Source organism: Temnothorax longispinosus, chromosome 9 (genome assembly GCF_030848805.1).
Source record: "Temnothorax longispinosus isolate EJ_2023e chromosome 9, Tlon_JGU_v1, whole genome shotgun sequence".
NCBI classification, from domain to species: domain Eukaryota; kingdom Metazoa; phylum Arthropoda; class Insecta; order Hymenoptera; family Formicidae; genus Temnothorax; species Temnothorax longispinosus.
Genome location: NC_092366.1, coordinates 18,448,970 through 18,470,171, shown reverse-complemented (window position 1 = coordinate 18,470,171; position 21,202 = coordinate 18,448,970). Strand labels below are relative to the sequence as shown.

The following is a 21,202-nucleotide window of genomic DNA, read 5'->3' as shown; positions in this document are numbered from 1 at the left end:
ATTCTGATATTATAAACCATTAGTTTAAACATTCTGTAACGATAGCACTTCTCCAAAGATGATACTTCTTGTCATTTGAAGCTGAACTCAAAGACTGATAAAGTATGGCTTGTGTTTTTCTCCACGATTCTGACTCTTGCGATACTGCTTGCTTACCAGAAAGCTGTAATGGGTTTCAACGATCCTATATCGTTCCGATTTTAATCATTGACTGACGTAATAATAAATTAATCAATACTTTAGTCACGAGCAATCAGGAAGGTATATACGACATGTATGTCGCGTTCAAACGCATATTATTTATTATCGCGCTCCAGTTATCTCTACTTACGCGATGAGTGGCGATATCTCTCCATATGGCGTTTCAATATGCGTTGCACGCGCACACGTGCGATATATGCAACTGTTCCCATCGCGTTACAAAGCGCATGTTTGCGACATATCTCGGGCGCAGCTCAAAGCGCCAAGTAATTGTGCACATTTTCAATAGTGAAAGATAAATAGTAAATTGCGAATAGAACGGGGTGTATCGGCTGTGTATGATTATTTCTCGGGTTTGTTGTTTTGCGATGCACATTTATGGTGGCACGCGGTCTCTCGTTATAAAAAGAAAAACTATTCGAGTTTATCGAGTAAAACACGCACGACGCGTTTTCCATTCAATATTATATGTCGGCTTCGCGGAAAGTATACTGACCCGGTGCTACTGACATGACTTATAATCATACTTAGCCTGGAATTAATAATAATTAATAATAAAGATAGACTGTACAGTAAAAACTGTCAAGTCATCGTGATATTGTAAGATATTAAATTTAAAATTACTGTGCCAATTTTTTTTAGAAATAATATTCCGCGAAAAAAATCAATATCTTGCAGCTCGAAAATTATCTATTCTGAAGATCTCTTTAATAAGAATGGATTACGAATTTTACAAAAAATTTTTGCTAATTTTACGATGGAATAATTATGATATTTTTGGATCATGTGAATAACAAGATTATAATGTTTTTTACTTTTCACACAAAATATTTTAAATATTTATCTAACCAAGATCGTTGTGGATAAAGAATAATCTACATCGCGCTTTTAATAAGGCCAAGCTTTGTGGACAAGAGTAGGTAGTAGGAAAAATATGTATTCAGCGAGATTAGTCGTTGCCCCAAACAAGGGTTCTCACGCGACGCTCTTTAACCCTTCTATTCTACGAGCGGCGTGACTATGCGCGTTCAAACAGCAAAGAGGGATCCCGTTCACTCTCGAACATTGTCCTTCGACCAGTTACTATCGTGATACGTGTAAAGGTTTACTGTCGAGAGAAAGGAGGAAGGAAGGGAAAGAGAGTAGGAAGGAAAAGAGATTGGGTGTCTAGACACCCCTACCCTTCAGTTAAACTTGAGCCCTCGAGGTGCGACCTGCGAGAATCGACTTGCAGCGCGGATTGCCTATTACGTTCCTCCCGCGGGCGTTTACACCCGCCATATGTTGCACACACGGACACTATTATCTCGCTGATGGTTTAATTGCGCGATTACCACAAACGCTTTGCCGTTATATATGTTAACGTTAATATGATAGACGAGTATAAGTGTCTTTTACTTTCCACAAAGATTTTATTGAATATTTTATTTGTTTTTTAGTTGTGTAGAATTTTGATGGAATACTTTACTTGTGTTTTTTACTTTCTGTAGAGATTTTATCGAAGATTTATTGAATATCTTAACTCATCGTAAGAGAAAAATAAAACGAAGTTTATTTATATCATCCAAATATTGATAAAATTTACAATAAAATCAAAATAATTAGAATAAAGGTAAAGAGGAGCATTTTGCAACATTCCTAAATTCTTAAACTCCGTTGATAGCAGAGAATCTTAGTATACATTTTTAGTATTTTTAGAAACGCTTATTTTTCTCGAGATATCTCCCTTCTCCTTTCTCTCTCTCTCTCTCTCTCTCTCTCTCTCTCTCCCCCCCTCTATATTCCCTTCTCTCGTATATAAAATATAACAGGGAAACTCTCTATTGCAGGATAGAATAGTTAATTTTAGATTCACGTTTGTTCAGTAAACAACTGAAAGTTTCCAATACTCGATGTATAAACGTTTTACACGTTTGTTGGTAGAGAATGCAAAAGAAACAATTTACAATCAATTCTATATTCAATTAATTTATCTGTAGTTTGGTCTTTTGCTACGTTACTTTGCCATCAGCTTTATTTGTTAATAAAAGAAAAAGAAACGGTTAATACGAGTATAAACTTTTATTTCTATTCGTGGTGAAGGCTTATGCTTATATATAAAGGTATATTTTAACCGTTTTAACGTATCCTGGATTCAAGTCACGTTACGCAATCGAGCAAGTGGTCGGATTATTTTTCATACTCAAGAATGCCTCGAACTCGGAAATGCAGAGAAAACAGAAATTCAGCTGGCTGACATTACAATGGCACGCACGAGTGCACTTAACGCACGACACTTCGCGGTAACGTTCGTTAGTATCGACCAACATGAATATTCTGATGACGTTCCGCATGCGAACTTCTGAGATTTCAATCGATTATGTCACCCACGAGCGCCATAAATTAAGCCCTTAAATACAATTCCCGACTTCCAGCTCCGAGATAAGCTTTATCGGCTAATCACGTAGGTTTTATTAAATTTATAAGATAATGTATCGCTGTAAATGGCGGTTCAAAGAAAAAAGAAAATAGAAAAAGATACGATCCAATAAAGACAGTACAATATTTTTTATTATTGCTTTTTGCTAATTGCTAATGCAAGCGTAAACGCATTTATATTATTACACTACTTATATCTGCCGCAATTTCATTCTCGTGGTGTGTAGATGAAATTAATCTAAAAAGTATATGTAACGTATAACACACACACACACACACACGCACAATTATAAATTGTGGTTAAGGAAAAACTACACTTGTATTCCAGACACCAAGAGTTATATTGTTCAATGTATTTCGCGAGTAGGAACGGAAAATAAAATCCGGTCTGGCATCTAGCACGAGGGATGCCTTAGAATGAACAGGGAAAACGCGCGCGTATAGTCGATTCGAAGATCCTCAAAGGGCGAAGCCTGCCACGATCGCGCGTGCTCCACCCGAGAGATTCCACCGATCTCTGACAGAAAGATTTAACACCGTATCACCTCGGAGCGTATCCATTCGCCGCGCTCGGTGCATACCTATGAGGGCAACCCGTTCGTTCATCGCGTTCCACCTCGCAACGAATTCTTCCCGCTTTTACACGCGCGAGCGAGCACGGAGTGACGGAGGCAGATCGCGTCTCATCCTTCGCGTGTCACTAGATCACCAGGTATCCCTTAGGCACGAGTACTTTCATCTCTCGTTGCCACACCCCCGATTTTTCGTGACGACAAGTGTATCGACCGGAAGGCCTGAGCCTCGTATTCGTGAATAAACAGAGCGTCTCGAATACGCAGCGATAAGATGCTCTTATTTAATTTATAGAATTTGTCTATAATGCAATGTTAATCGACATTCGCGATTTAAAATTTTCATATTTTATCGTAAATTTGTATTATATGCATGAAAAAGAAATTTGTCGTAGTGTACTTATATTTGTAATGTTAAAAATGAGGAGAGTATATACGATAAATAATGATCTACTTGACATTTTTCCTAAGGAAAAGTCGTCTTTAAACTAACCGAAAGTTATGGTTACAAAAGAAATCGCGCCTTTTCGAAACGTACTCGATAAATTAAAGTTAAATTAAAAACTTCTGGTAAAGACGTATATCCAATTCTGGGTAAGAAAAAAAATTAACTTTCTTTTGAAATGGAACTTTTCTACTGCTTCTTCTTGAGCCACCCAGTACGCGACTTGAGCGAAGAGATTCGGGGTCGTATATATCCTACCATAAATCAAGATTTCAATTCGTCGCCTGCCGGATCGAACTTATGTGCATCGATAGCGCCTCGCTTCTCTTGTCACGCTTGGCTTTCACAACGTGGAGACTTCGGGAATTTACTATCGAAGTATGTCATCTGCGATACGTTTGTTGACGCGATCGATTCCTGCTGGAGGAGGAAACAGAGAATGCTAGTGTAATAATGCTCGTTGAACGCGAGAAAATTTGTGCAACGCGGACAGATTAAACGCGTGCGTGCGCATGCGAAGGGATAAAGAGCATGATAACGAGAATTGTTTGAAAGGCACAGAGAGAACTTTTGTGGGAAAAATTACGCGATAAGGAATACGCGTTAATGCGCATATTAAACATGCATTATTTATAATTATACGCTATTTTTTTCGAATCGTAGTACAATTTTATTAAAAAATGTTTGAAAAATCGTCTTTACTTTCAAAATTATAACGTCGCGTGATCTACAGTAGGCAAATGCCGTATAACGTTCTAAATCGGAGCCTCGAGGAATGAATATGATTTGTTAGTGAAATATCCAACGTTTGTGAAATATCCGGAGAGAGATCATCGCGAATTACGGCGGAATAGAAGGATCTACGATCCTTCGTTTGCGGAATGTTTGGAGTATACGATCTAAATCCACGGCATTAAATCATTCTCGTGAGTGAGAGAGGCTTGCAACGCATTCGAGCAATTTTCCGGGAAACGTTTAATTCGTTACGTATGACTCAGCTGCACAAACATTAGTTTATTCGAATCCGGAGGGCCGGAGCTTTTCTTTGATATGCTGCTGGCGCAAAGTAGTCTTTAAATTCACGACGTTTGGTGAAAATTCCACTGGAACCTCGGGTCGCGTAATGCCAATTTTATGTAAAATTCGTTGCCCTTCATAGATTTGATATTAAGAGTATCGTTGCAGTATCATAAATGATGTAAATTGTAGTAGATGGATTATTTTAATGCATCGTAAATAATGTAAATTGTAATAGATGGATTATTTTAATGCATCGTAATATAAGTAAAATATTGTACATTAAAAGTAAAGCTGATACTTTTTATCTCGTATTTTATTCCACTATCTCTAACATAATAAATTATAAAATGCCTCTTAAAATATTGACTTCTCGTTATTCGTAAATTTGTCCAACTCTGTAACTCGCGCGTGGACCCAGAGCGTTAAGCTTCATGGGACAAAGCTTACCGAGTTCGTCGTAATCCCCTTGTTCCCTATTTTTACTCGGCAGTATACTCAGCATATAAATCTCATCGAATGTTACTCGCTTGAACCCAAGGGCGATCTAAATCGAAAGCCAATTAAGCAGATAACTGATGGGCAAACAAAGGCAAACATAAGCGTATCGACCTAGCTTGCCGAGATATTAACATAATGCCGAATCAGAAGCCATTCGTACATATGGCTGACTGTAAGCCTTTGGAAGCTATTGGTTTGCCAAAACGATACAATCCTCAAATTGACTATAATGTATTAAATTTGATACATTATTATAATAATGACATGAAACTGTGTTCAAAATGAAAATTGCGATTTGCGTATATTTTCAAGCGATGTTATATGTATAATAATATATTGTACTTGTCAATTGTTTCGATAACACGTGCTTTCATAATCTATTATGTAATTTTCGCACAAATATTACGCACAAGTAATCTGACGTAAACATATTGTAATAAGTGCAATAATGAGTAGAATACATATTAAATGTACAGAAATTTATTTGAATTATATTATTAATTATGAAATTATGAAATATACACATAACGCAAAGAGAATGGACTAAATTCAACATAAATAAAATAGTCAACCGTACATAATGAAAACGTTATAAGTTTATAATCACAGTGTATCGGTTTGACGCGCACGCAACTGCACTTAATAACGGCAAACGACAAAGAAAGTCGACAACGATTGTTCGATTCGTGCTTCATTCAAAAGTTCGTGTGCACGCGGTATACAATCGCCATATAAGGAGGGATACATGTGCGTCTGTTTTTCGCGATCATTTCGCAGCGCGTAAAGGCAAGAGCTTTGTCACCGGCTTTCTCTTTCCGGCTGTTGCCCTTCTGTCAGTCGTTTAATCACCGCGTGATCAAAGAGATTCCTTAATAAGGCTCGCACACAACCGCAGGCTCGCAAACCGCCCGCGTTTAGAAAGCAAATGCCCTTTGTGTTACACGCACGTTCGAAGCATATCAATGATGGGAAATTTTACGGGTGAAATCTTGAAGTTCTTTAACCGTTCACCTAAAAGCGATCGGAAATTTTCATCTCGTTCGCAAACCCGCTGGAAGGATGCAATGAGCGGAAATAAGGTAAAATGAAAACGAAAGGAATATTTTTCGAGCTATTTATCTTTCATGAAAGCTATCTCTTTTGAAATGAGAAGGAGCAAGGGAGAGTATTCTTCGAGTACCTATTGCTTGGATAGCGATTTCACAGACTGATATTGGATTATTACCATCTGAAAGATGGTAAGATGATTAAGATCCTAATGAACTTCTGCAAAAAATTCAGATTCCGAGCTTGACTCGTACCGCCAGGCGAAGCTTTCGTGCATCAAGCTGGCGAGCCTTCCTCGCGAGGATATGAAAATCGGTGAAGTTTCTACAAATACGTAAAATACGTTTGCGTTTTTCGCGAGCGACGTTATTCTCGCGGCGTAGCTACTCTCGCATCAAAAAAGTTCTTATGATAATCCGGAGGAAAAGTTTCGCTCGGCGTCGAATAGCTCGCGAGCTCTCGCGGCGATCAGTTTCGAGAGCTTCCGTGTGTCGGGCAACTTTTAAATTTCAATTGTCGGTGTTGCTCGGAAACGCGCAAAATGTATACTGTACTCTGTACTAATTGCACATTTATGCTTTCTGTTTCAGATCTCTTCAATAACCAGCTTTTGCAGGGTGAGTGTATGATTTTTATTGTACCGCGTATTGTATGCACGAAGCTTTGATGCGGCCAATCGATTGTTCCGATGCAAATATTATCGCAAAAAAAAAACAAAAGAAAAAAAAACAGCGCGCAAAAGAATATTACGGTTATTCCAATTGGATTTGCATTATTTAATTGATTAATCACGATTCTCTTCTCTGTGTACTTTTTTTTTATGAAGCTCTGTTTTACACTTACTAATTGATATTACTTTTACATTTTATCAAACGACAGATTTATTTTACTTCAATTCGATTCAATTGTTGCTCATAATTCCTATGTTTTACCCATAATTATACATTGGTATTTGCGGAAAAGTACAAGTTTTATTCTGAGAAGAAGTCATAGAAATTCGTTTAATGAAGGATATTCCAACGGAATTTTTTTAATTTTAAATCAATTAAATGTTAAGCTTGATTAAACCGTTTTTTCCGGTTCTATCCTTATTCCTGCCAAACCTCTTGCAAAGCAACTTTGCAACGGAGGGCGTGAAGTTGCCTGCATCCCAGAGAAATGTCGAGGCATTTTTAACAAGAGCTCAGTCATCCATCCGTTTAGGTCCTCCGGCCACGTTCTCTTATTGCTCCACTCATGTCCTACCGGGACACGCGGGTGATCTCGAGATCTCCATTCGAGTCTCGTCCTCTCGCCTACGTGAACGTCGTTGTCTCGCCCACTGTGCTTCCGGGCGGAAGGAATCCCGTGTGAATTTTTTATTGAAAGTATTTCCACGGGAGTGGCATACAGAAATAAGTTGACAAATGTTCCCATATTATTTATCCTAGCTCAATGCCACTAAACTGTAAAATATGCGGAAGGCTTTTACTTTATAAATGATGTTATGCCGTGACAGGAAATTCTTACATTTTGGTCTGACTGAGGAATGATTAATAAATGGTAGATTTTTAACGAAACTGCAAGACGTATTATAGTTATTGATTATAATTTAAACGACCATCATGCTTTGCTTTTCTCGAGATTGAAGTAATCGAGTTTCTAAGAGAAAAATTTTCCACAAGAAAATTTCTAATTTGAAAAAATGAAATATTTTACAATTTATATTAAAAATATTACAGCAAAACATTATAAATTCTGTTTCATAATTAATGTATAAATATAATTATTAGAGAGAGACAGAGAGGTGTATACTTAAAAGATTTTTTATAATTTTAATAAATTAATGATTCAGGACGATACATATTTTTTATACTGTAACTAAACTAGGTGACTAAAACCAATTTTCCACACTATATTTTTGTAATGCCGACATTTCAATTGTTCATATAAGAAATAAATTACTTCACATATTGTGAGCTGAATAACATTTCAATAAACGATGAATTTTCCATCGCTTGTCTGTCTCAAAGAAATATACCGACGATTTCGAAGAGACGGCGGAAAAAGTTGCAGCTGATGCATCTCGCCTGCACTTGACTGCTTTCAAGCGAGGAGTCGGAAAAAGATTCTGAAATGCAAATGGGTGCGAAACCGATCGATTGCATAATTTACGGTGCAGCCCGCGAGCTGAAAATACTGACGTTATCACGAATTTCTTGTCACGTAAACGTAAATTACTTCTTTTACTTATCGCTGACAATTTCCCATTAGCTAAATACGAGTATTTCCACCTCATATACTTTTTCTTTAATGAAACATCATAGCGATAAACATTGATGATATATCTTATTAAAATTATGAAAATTACAACGTAACATAAAATAGCATTTTTAATTTTTAAAAATATTCCCTTTAAGTAATCTACAATTCAAATGACTATCACAAATATAATAGTTTTTATTTTGACATTTATTTTTAAAATATATAAATAGAAATTAGTCTATGTTATACAAGGCTTTTTCACTTCCTTGAAATTATATTTTATGTCATATTGACACGACGCTATCGCTCTAAAAAGTAAGAATAAATCATTCTTGATGCAAAGAGCAAAGAGATCTCGTCCTGATACTGCCTTTTTCTTCTTTAGTGAGTAGATGCGCGTAGAAGTTTTCACATTTCCCGTCTTTTCACCTCAATGTTTGAGTCTGAACCGCTCTTAAGACTCTCGCGATGCTCCAGTAAATTCGATGATGACGTTTCTCCAGTTTTCCCCGGTTTCCCACGAATCTTTTTCCTTGTTTTTCACTCATTCCGCAGGCAGCCTTTCAGGGTGTCGGGTATAATTTACGATCTCGTTAAAAACGTAGAAATCATTTATTTCCGTGGTACGACGTAATGTAGAAAAACGATCGGCGGAACGAATGAAACCATTAGTGAAACGGGATCATTTTGCAGCTTCCATTTTTAACATTGAACAACATTGCTATTAGTTACGCATACGTCGGATTTTAAAACAGATTGCAATTGTAAGCATTGTTAAAAATATTATATTAGATTGTTAACATTTATAACATTTTAGTATCAAATATTTTAATAAGAAAATGTAATTAAGATATTATTTGAAGATATCTTTGATTCTATAAAAATTTCTACAAAATTCTACAAAAATTTTTATTTCTTGATTTTTATTTTAGCTGTAAAATTTAGTTAAATTTTTTAAATCTTTACTTTTAATACCTAATGTCTTTAACTTTATAAAACACTTTTAAGTTTATAAAAATTTCCAAATTTTTATTTCATGAGATATATGATTTTTAATGCAAGTTTTTTATCACGTATTAAAGAAGCAAAATTCAATAGTTATTTTCTTACATTTTATTTTATTTACGATGCGATTTGTGATAGACTCACGAGGCAAAATCTAAAAATCGTTAACGACAACAAAATGTGATGCACTTTTGCGTCCCCACGGACGCGTACAAATGCACAATGTCCGTCATCCGTGAGCGGCTAAGTAGAGCTCACGTCTGGTTGTAATAAATAGTCTACTCCATCCCCTTGTCACTCCGTTCGCTCCATATTCGTCAAACGAGGATCAGCATACTCGTTGCAAGAGGGACCCTCTCGCGCGTACGTTTCCTCCGGTGGGTTTGCGGCCCACTTTCCCGGCTACGCTTATTGTGTTGCCCCAAATACGTTGTGCACACAACCGAGGAATGTCTCCTGACGCTCGGTGGCTCACGATTATCACGAAGCGGGGAAAAAGGTGCTATTAGAAGGCCCGCTTCCCTTAAACGAAGTTCGCACGACTTCTTTCCGCGCCAACGTTCATTTAGGTTCTAAAATAATATGTATATTATAAAGAGTTAATTTTAGTTACATTGCATGCGTATACAATCTTGAGATGTGGAACTTTCTTATATGCAAAATTTTATTTAAAATATGTAAAAGTTCGTGCTATTATTTTATATATTATTAGAATCTTTTAAACTGATATATATAATGCAGAATTAATAAAGAAAGCACAAGAACTTATAAAATGTTAATCACCGAACTTATATAGCAAAAAGTGACAATAACAAAATGCGCATTATATTTTAAAAACGACGGATCATAAATTATCATGCTAGCTCAATTTCGGAGAAAGAAAATAATTGCCTGTACAATGAATTGCCAATTCAGTTCACATTGGGACACTGTTATAAATGTTTAAGACGACCATTAGCACGAGTCAGCGAGTCCAGAAGCGGCTAATGAAGATGGAAAATTAATTAAGTCGGAAAATTAATTTCTTCCTCGTGATAGAGCGAGATATTGCGGTTGCCCGATTCAAATCAAAACTGCAAATTTTGATTTACTTCGACTTAATTAAATTTCCACCTGAATTAGCGATTCGCCAAAATGGGCTAATCCACCGGCGTAATATGAGCCCCGCGGGAGATGTAAAATTAAAAATTTATAAAGCCAAGTCTATATATATATTTAAGATAAATACATTTTCCCTGTATAAAACAATTTAATTTTAATCTATATACCTCTGTTAATGGTTCTTCAAGGAAATCGGTGATCGATAAATAATAATCAGAAACACATAACATAAACGAACATTTAATAACTTATTATAAGAAGCGATTTGACCAATAGTGGTTTGCCATTCATAAATTGATCATGTAAATAATTAAACATGTATAAATTTATTACTTATGGCTACGAATATCATTTTCATAGGAAAATATTATGCGTGTTTCTCATTTAAAGTTACATTTAAATACATTTCAACTATGCCATATCGTTTCAATCGGGACTACATATAGTAAATTTTGTCATAAATATATGCAATTGTGGTTAAGTAATGACAGAAACGCATTAACGTATCTTTATACTCTTTATGCAAAGTACGCTTTACGGTGCGGAACACCGTTACTCGCAGACAGTTCCTTAATTTCATCGCGATGAGCTTGAGATCTATTTGTTCACTGAGAAGCATCGGAGATAAGGCCTCGAGGATTATGAAGGAGATTGCTCGACTGCGGTCCAAGGAAGCGCCCTCGACAAGAGAGCTACCTAATTACGATGAGGGAAGGCGGAAGCGCCGAGCAGGGCCGGCCCTATATACCTATACGGCTTTAATACTTCACGTCATATTTTCGGAGCTAAATTAATTATAAAGAGATTATTTTTCACTTTATTTTTCAAAGTCTTAGATCTATCTTTATTATAGTTTTATTTTATATTTTGTTTCACTGCTTTGTGTTACATCTTTGTTTTTTAAAATTACGGATTTAAAACAATTTGCACTTAAGCAATAATATACTTTATTGTTACAGAAAAAATTAATAGTTTTATATAATAATCTTATTCAGTTTGTTTCTCATACAGTAATCCATTTACAATGTACTGACCGTTAATATAAACGAATATAACGTTTATTCTATTATTAAATTCACACAGTCGCGCATTTAAAATTTTTTTTTACATTAAAATAAAACTTTCCGTTCTTATGTTATTATTTAATTAAAACAACGAAGTTAAATTAATATTTTTACTGACTATTTCAATTTTGTATGAAGTGTAAATATGTGCAGTAAATTTTCATGATTGCATTAAACAAAAGTTTACATTACAAGCTCTGTAATAATTAACATTTTGCATATAAAACTGTGAATTGCATATAAAACTAAAGATTTTAATTTTTATATTATATCTAATATCTACATTTTTAAGTATGTTTAGTATAAAATTTATTGTAAAATTTAAGATGTTTTTGAACGTTTTATTTCGTATATGTGCAATTGTTTAAAAAGAGAGTCCTAAGATTTATTATTTTTTTCCACTAAAAATCTCGCGGTTGCATCGTGGCGGCCCTGGTGGTAAGCGAAGATGAAGAGTAGTAAGAGGATAGTATCTTCCTCTCAGTTAGATACCTCTGAGAGGTACGGCGAGAGGACGTAACATCCTAACGCTTTAACCCTGCTCGTTCTACCCGGTTTCCCTTTCTGTTGGTTAAAGCGTATAGACGAAAAAGGAAGCATATAACCGAGAGATAACGTCTATCGACACCACTGCTAAAGTCGTAACGAACCGCTCCTCAAGAACGGCGCTTGTCTAAATGCTAAACTTTACGGCATGCCCGCATGATCGTTCCGGAAACTTTAGCCGCTCTTTTTCGGAGATGTGGAAGCGCGTTACCGACGTTAATGCTGGTTACTCTTTCGAAGAGCAAGATATAACGACGCTTGCAATTTACCGATCCGGCAAAAAGTTACGGGTGGAATAAATAAGCCTTTATTTAAGAGATGTAGACTTTAAATAAAAGATTATTAGAAAAATCATGAAATACTTCTACAGCGCAACAAAGCGAATACAACTCTTAAAGATTATGTTCAAATTATAAACATTTATTTTTTAATTCGAACGTACCAATTGTATGCAGAAAACAAACTAAAGTATAATAGAGTTAAATTTAATTATATAATTCGTCGCGAGATGGAATTTTTATCATACCGCTCTTTCTGTTATAGCTCTCTGCTATTGTCGATGGGATTTACGCTGAGCACGGTCATACCGCGGGAACGTTCACACATTTGGCGAGCGATCGACTTCTCGTTGGTGGCGGCGCTGATGCGAGGTCCTTGCAGGGCGCCAAAGGGATCAACAACTTCGTCGGATGTCTGAGAAAGGTTGGATTGGCAGCATGATTTATTTATACCTTCCAGTAACTTTTCCGTCTTTACACCGCAAATAAGCTTAACTGGAATCAAAATTGCATAAAGCGTAATAGAAGCCATTAACCATTTTAATGCTAGCTTTCTTCACAATCTACGAAAAGATTACAGTTTCAATGTTCTGCAAGAAAATAATGTAAAAAACTATTGGTGAAACTATTTTTAAACGTTGGCTTTAAAGAAAAATCGAAGAGCTTAAATAACGACAAGTGATATAAACTCTACATAATATAAAATTATTATTTCTATTTTAAGAAAAAGAATAAATAATTATAAATCTGAACGATAAATAATTAGTGATTAAAACAAAACGTATCTTGCAGAATAAATTCCAAAGGAATAAATGAATTACAAAATTTATATTCTTTAATCCAATTCCAACGTACTTTATTTAAAAATTTTTAATTTTAGTTATAAAGATAAGCGATGTTAAATGGAAAATTGCATTAAGTGATGATCTTTGATATTTTCGTTGAGAAGAATTAACTGCGAGCTTTGCAATAAATTTATAACTAAAATTTGATTCATTTATTTTAATATTTCGTATTAAGTATCTCTCAATCTCGTGTTAAGTATCTCTCAATCTGACCTGATCTCTTTTTTTTAATTATATGTTAATGTGCAGAAAATAGCTTAATTATAGGTGACTGATTCATTGTGTGCCCTCTTATTTGCTTTTATCGCAAATGGTTATTTTTCCGTGCGAGAAACAATAATAGCGATGACAAACGAATCATACTGTCGTCCGTCGTAATCACGAAACTGCCCTTTTGTGCTCTTTTAATCGAGCATCGAATAAATAACTTTGATACCAAAATTACACTGCCGATGGCGAATCGAAATAGTACGTTATTGAACATTTGACGAGATACATAGTGCCAGTAAAGAGAACAGAGAACGTAATCATAGACTCGCCGAGTTCTTTCGAGAGCATACATGTTGCTTAAACATTCTGCGCTATAATAAATTTGATTAAAAGAGTGGCTCTTATATATACGTAGTATAAAGGAACGTAATATGATGCACTTATAAAATAACGAGATTCTTGTTAACTTTGCACGAATGAAACAAAGTTCAGGAAAGTGTTTGTCAATTTTTTAAGTTTTGATTATACAATGCGCTTCTAAAATACTCATTTTTAAGAATTAATATACCAAATAATGTGCGTAATTGCGTATGTAGTTTTAATAATCTGCAGAAAGAATCTAAGCTTTGTCAAAGTTATCGAAACTTTTCGGTGAGCAACAGTAAAAGTTGGAGTGATTTCTATAATTAAGAGCCTTTAAGTAAATGATCACAATGCCCATTAAACTTATTAAGTACTACGTAAGAATATTTTTAACTAAGAACTTTCACACTTTAAGCTCTCGAAAACTCTGGAATTATTTCTATCGGGTAGGACGACGCACATGAACTTTCTGTATGGACCAATAAAAATGTCCACCCAACAGGGTGTCGACGTGGTCATCGTAACGCAATGAAATATTCATATCAGCAACTTACTTGGGGGGAGTTTTGCCGTGAAGTAAAGTCGAACTAACGCGCCATGGGTGGCGACAAAGAAACGCGAATGAAGTGATAAAACTTGTCACAAATGTCATAATATAACGCATCACTGAGGCAAAAGGTTAATGGCGACTGTAATTTGCTGACTGTTTGCAACTTAAGCAATGCGATGCGAATCGCCTGGTGAATTATTCCTACGAGTTTTATTTACGAGCGTGCGCGCGCCTGCGATATGTAAATTGTTCGGGATTCCATCGCGGTAAAGTTTCGACTTCTATCTAAGGCTCTTACCCCCCGTTGCAATCATACTGCATTATGACGTTAGAGGCGAAAAATCGTATACATTTTTCTCTTGCGTTATACATCAAAATAGATTAGTTTTTTCTTTTTTTTCCATATTTGTCCACTATCCATATTTGCAGATCTTTATTGATTGAATATTTTTTACTAGCATATGTTCCCTTAAATTATTCGATCAGCCTGATGCAAATATAACATAAACATTCAAGTTTTTCTGATTTTATATAGATTAAAATATTTTTTTTATGTGCATCAAGTGCTTTTGTACATTTCTTGATGGACGGTAATCTTTATCAAAAGTAAGATATTTCATGTAAGATAATTTTCCATTTCTTTGCTTATCTGGATCTTTCTTCTGAGAATAGTTTGTCCCTAGAAAAACGAGCATGATATGTATGCAGCTATGTGTTACAAGGACTCCGGCTGTTTATATTGCCAGTTTAAATAAGGAGAGATATTTGTAGAAGATCAAGATTTGACAATAATTTCTCTTTTCCAAGCGCATACTAAAATTTAAACTAAAGCATCTGATTCCGAGTAAAATTTTAGAATGCTGGGCACAGCTCAATAATTAACATAAGAATTTAAATTAGGAACGTATGCTACGTTTTAAGAGTGCTTACAGATAAATTTAGAAATTCAAATTACGTTTAAATCTTCGGATTATTAAAGAGAAAAACAATAGCCAAAACGTGCACTAATTCTCGTGACCATATGTTTGCAGGTGGAGTTTGCCGCGGAAAGAATCAGAATGGAGCTAATTGAGGCGGCCAAAAGCGGAGCGGCGGGTGCCGCAGCTTGGGGAAAGATGGATTTTCACTGTCGCGAACCCAGAACCACAGATCCGATCACGTTCACTACCAGGGACTCGCATCTCGTGAGTAATGTCCTTAATCAATACTTGTATACGCACACTCATGTTGCAATGCTAATTACTTATAAAAAGGAAAAGCAAGACTGTCTCCTGGAAGAATTTTTCTTATTTTAAATACAGTAAACCTACAGACATATGAGATGATTTTCTACTCTTAAAATGTCGTAAGTCTTTTACAGAGATTTGATAAAAATTTTCTTTAAATCGATGCAGCTTTTAACGCTTCTCCTTTTAGACGAATGTGAATCTACATATTTTATATATGATCTACATTAAACTTAAAAGCTTACAGGATATTTAGAACAGAGAATCAAATATGTAACAGAGTTTTTGTTACATATTTGTGAATCGAACGTATCTGCACCATTCTGGAATCATTGTTTTTGCTCAAGAATGTAGACGGATCCGCGGCAGCGCGGCACTTAAATGCACGTGTCTCTTAAATAATGCAAAGGAGAAATACGATCCGATTCCATTATCGAGTAGAATCGTGACGATGGAAATATCCGATTAAATCGGGAATGCACTCGAGGAAGTTTTTTGCGCGAGTCAAGCAAGCTGCAAATAGCCGTTCGAAGCAACGGCGCAGCTCGCTTTCGAGTTTTCGCGAATATCTCCGAAAGTAGCGAGGTCAAGGAAACTTCGTGAATGTCCTCGTTCTAAATTACTATAGGTCTTCTTGACTTTTTTTTATATTGGGGGGCGTATTTAAACTCTTGCACATAGCGCGCGTAGTCGATTGCCGATGCGCGGTTTGTAAGTTCCGCGGAAAGAAAAAGAACAGTAGGAGAAAAATATTAACCAGGCGTATAAGCAAATACATGATCCAATACATGTAATTAATTACCTGAAAAAAGTACACGTTTTTTAAATCACATATTGAGGTATATAAACATAAAGAAACAAAATGAGAGTACGCCATGTAGGTTTCATACTTGAAACTGTCTCTGGCATACCAAAACTTCGATATTTCGTTCTTTTCTACCTATGCATTACTGCTGTACAGCGATATTAATGTTTTTTCGATAAAGCACTGTCGATAATTTTCGAGCACATCCCTTGCCGATACTTATAAATAGACGCAGGTTACCTACGTATAAAATTTGCAATTCTTTTTAAATACTTTGCAAGCTTGAGAATCGATTCTTTGAATGTTACCGACATGAAGAAAATTCGACGCAATACGCCGATTTTCCTCGTTACAAAAATTCTTGTAAGTCTTCTCTTTTGTCGTATCCCCGAAGACACTCGGACGTGTTCTCGCAGAGTATTAGAGCACTAACGCAAATGCTGTGCGCACAGCGTCCTCTTATGCGCTTTTACAGGCCACGAAACACCGTCGTTACCATTGCAAATCCTTGTTACACCGGCCATCACGGTGTCAAAAGCCAAGAGGACGAGGGCAAATGTACGTGCCCTCTAAAAGCGCATTTCGCTCTCGTGCAGGAACTTGTTTATGAGCATGACCGTTCTTGCATTGCTCTCCATCGCCGCGGTTTACGCAGCCGGTGCATTAGTGTATCCGTTCTAGGATACGCTCTTTTCCCCTTGTAAGTCCAAATGATGCGGATCACCGCGAAAGCACGACGCTCGTTGTTTTGTGTATCAACTGTAATGCAATATAGGATATTATTCGCAAATTATGTAATAATTCATATAAATGTAACCGACCTAGAAAAAAATCATTAATTAATCGGTTTTTCTTTAATTAAGTAATATTCTTGCATTGCTTTAGATAGACAGAGCTCTTTAAAAGTCATTTATTTTTGGTAGTTAATCACTCGGAAACTATTGATTTATTGCTTTTCTTTAGGAAAAATTAATTCCAAATAGGTCACTGAATCCGTAATGAAAATTAAATTTGGCATTTGTAGTTTTTGGTCACTCTGTATAAACTTCAAGCCACTATTCTATCGTGCAGCTTTTTATCATGCATAATGTGCACACGATAATAAAGCCAGCGCACGTGATCCTATGCAACTGCTTTGGGTCATCGAGATTTTTAATTTAATAAGAAATTACTTTCACTTTTTTTTTGTACTTAACATACGTATTATGTACGATATCCATGAGCCACTTTAATGTAAAATACACCGCACCATTACTTAGAGTTAATGAATCAAATCAATGCTTCCGAGCATAGGAATATAATAATTAAATTATTATATAATATTCAATATAATTAAACATATAATTCAATCAGGATGCATCTTAATGTAGTCAACGATATCAGATAATATTTGATTAAATTTAAAAACATACCAATATATAAAATTAATTCAGTAATTAACAATAAATAAAAAAGATTTATTCTATAATAATAGAACTATGTTAAAATATAGCTAATATACGTATGAGTGAAATATATCAGAATTATAAATGATACAATATTTTGTACACGCATCTACTTCTACAATTTTTTAGATACCGGGTTGAAGTTTTGCACACAGTTTTATCATTTATCATTAAAATTACACATTGTAATTTTAATAAGCGTATAAAAGATCATCTCCATCAATAGCGCTCGTTTGCTCAATACGATAACGCAATCGATATTATCTTCGATCACCAGATAGTATCTACGCATTATACTCGTTACGGCGTGCAGATGGTTATTCAATGCACTCGCATTCGTGGCTCAGTTATGTTATAATTAATATCGATATCGGCGTACAAGTGCAATTATCTTCGGCGCGTCCCGCGCTTATAATCGTAATGCTGCATTTGCACCAGATTCCTGTCCATTTGGCAAGGGAACGTATATAAATTATACGAATGCCGGTATTGTGTTGACACGTTCATAATTAGATCAAAGGCTTCGATGTCTGCTGCGTTCAGATATCGACGTTACATCTCGAGTTACTCTCGAATCAAGGACCAGGTCACGGCCGGGCGGGGATATATTTTCGTATATGTATATATAATACTCGCAATACTCACGATGGATGTTATACATTTGCAATGTTCTATACCCAGATTAAAGCGCTGTACATTATTCCATGAGCATATGTATCAGCAATAAAATTGAAGAAGAATTTTTCGCGATGAAAATTTTGCTAGTTTTTTCTGTTTTAAGTGAATTAAATTTTCGAGGATCTCGCAAATATTTAACGTTTGAAACGCTATCATTACGTATGTATACGTAAATATATTTAAAAACTGAAATTAATTATATCTACAATATTGTTTTTTTAGACGTACACTGACGTACAGATCTGAGAATCGATTTATCGCTTCATTATAATTACTCATTTCGTAAATTCATGATTTCTTTGCCCAATGGGTCTTTGATTCTGCATGTTTTCCGTTTGCCGCACCTCATTAATTTTAGAGTTCATATGATTTTAAGGATCATCGAATGACATTTTACTGCACATTATCCTCGTTCGCAACCGTTCGCGACATTTGAAAATTAGTGTTGAAACATCACAGCGACCACACGGTGGACTATTTTAAGGTAGTAATTAGTAGATGAGACGTCTGTGAGAAACTCCCAGATCGAAGCGCTCGTTTGCTGGATGGCGCAGTAGTCCAAGCAAACGTCAATGCAGACGTTACAGTGGTTACATTTTAATTATCGAGAACTGCTACAGCCTTGCTCGAGTGTCCTCTAAAGTTATCAGATTCGTCGAATATACTAGTATTGAGATTTTATCGTGGATCTTTCATTTATATTTCTTACTATATTTTCCAAGAAACTTGTTACAACAAAATATGTATATATAGTATGTATGTGTACGAGAACATAACCAAAAAACTATTACTGCTCACTAATATCGAAATAGTTTGAAGTTATATAAATTTGAAGTTATTTACATATTAATTTAACCGTGAAAGGGCGCCCGTCGTCATTTATAGCTCGGTTATTTTAATTGAAACTCGTTATACTCGAAATTACTCCCATCGCACAGTATCTGCATTATCGCATTATCATATTAATTCTGTCATTTTCATTTGTCAAAAGCAAATTGTACATGCTATTAAGAATTAAAAATGAAATTTTATCGATTTTCCGAGAAGTAATTCTTTTCGGGGTATTACAGAATTATAGTACAAAAATTTAAGAATAATTTGAGTGAAAAACGTGAATATAATTATCTTATGTCATTTAAGGTTAAACTAAAATCGATATTGTTATGTGGCGAACACTAGGGATTACAACGACAATGCAAAAGCGAAAAGGGTTTTGACATAGAATTTTTGTTACATTTTGCGGCATACGTACGGCCGCGCGCAGTGGGTTCTTGTTCCCTCTGCTGCATTACGTGCACCGAACACATTTGCAGTACGAGCGCGTTGGATGCATCGCTGTTGTTACACGCCGATTTTCCTCGTCTACACGGCAACGCGTCCCTGATTTATTCTACGGAACTTCCCGTGTTCGGCCATCTAATGTACCATAGAGTCATATAGCTATCCCGTTGCACACGTGGCTACATGCATCAGCTAACTACGAGGCTGCACTTTTTCATCCGTCCATTCCCTTCCAGCTTCCACAAAATTAGTGTCGTTAATAACGCACCTTGATTTATAATTAACGAAACGGGCAATTTCCATAAAATAAATGTTCAATTATGGCTACTAATTTTTCTAATATTGCCAAAATTAATGATTTTTATAACGAATATTGTCCTTTATTTTTCTTTGAAAATTATTAATACAGTTATTATTTATACATAGAATATACATAAATTGTGTTAAATTATTTTTTTATTGAAGAGCTCGTTAAAAAAAAAGTATAGTTTTACATGCCGCAAAGTTTGCCTTACGTGCCTGCATTATAGATCATGAAAATTCGTTGTCGAGGAAGTCGAAAGCTGGACGTCCCGATTCACTTATTTACTGCAGCAACAGAGCAAGCGCCATTAGCGCAAAGTTAATTCCAGTTAAAGTAGAAAACTCGCAAAATTACCGCCGAGCTGGGCAACATATTATTAACCAGCTTGCAGTCGTTTTCGCAATATTACATGGTTGCTTGCGGTACATGTTATAAATGCAAAATGCACAGAATGCCAGCAGCAGAGTCATTCTTCAAAAATTTCTTAGATTTAATTTACGAGTGTAGGATAAAGAAGCAACAAACAGTAAAATATATTTCTACTTGTAGTAAATTATGAGACTTTTTAATACAAAAAATATCTAAGTATTATTCGTGTTACTGTTACAATTCTTATGTCAGAATGGTCCAGAAAAGATAAAATACTAATCTGAAAAGAACGAAGAGAGAAATAAAACATTTCGCGAACGTTTTCTTATCATTTGTACAAATATACGATATTTCAAGCATCCCAGCGATGTAATAAAATTAGTTAAAGTCTTGCAAACGACAAAGACTGTCTAAGCTAACTGCGTGACGTCAATAAATGAAATTGCTTGTGTTGGCCGGTCGTGTCAAATAGTCAAATAAATTTAATCTTGTATTCCACTGCCACAATTCCCGTTTTCGTCTGCGTTTCGCCGCGAAATACAATTTAATAATAAGAATTGTTTCCACACGCCACAAAACGACGAAGCTAACATGGCAAAAATCGGGCGCCCCATAGCAAGAACCCCGGAAATGCTCGGCCGACCGGGAATGCACGGTATGCCTTTATAAGCAAAACACTGGAATCTC

The 21,202-nt window shown here is 35.5% G+C and overlaps 1 protein-coding gene across 4 annotated transcripts in view; it reads left to right on the top strand.

The window, feature by feature from the left end:
* Positions 1 to 21,202, top strand: part of Nrx-1 (neurexin 1) — a 206,860-nt gene that overhangs the window by 109,246 nt on the left and 76,412 nt on the right. For all 4 annotated transcript variants that reach the window (XM_071787881.1, XM_071787880.1, XM_071787879.1 and 1 more), the window contains 3 exons: positions 6,792 to 6,818; positions 12,705 to 12,863; positions 15,439 to 15,591. In XM_071787881.1, coding sequence (XP_071643982.1) covers positions 6,792 to 6,818; positions 12,705 to 12,863; positions 15,439 to 15,591 — 339 coding nt within the window. The remainder of the gene's footprint in view (positions 1 to 6,791; positions 6,819 to 12,704; positions 12,864 to 15,438; positions 15,592 to 21,202) is intronic.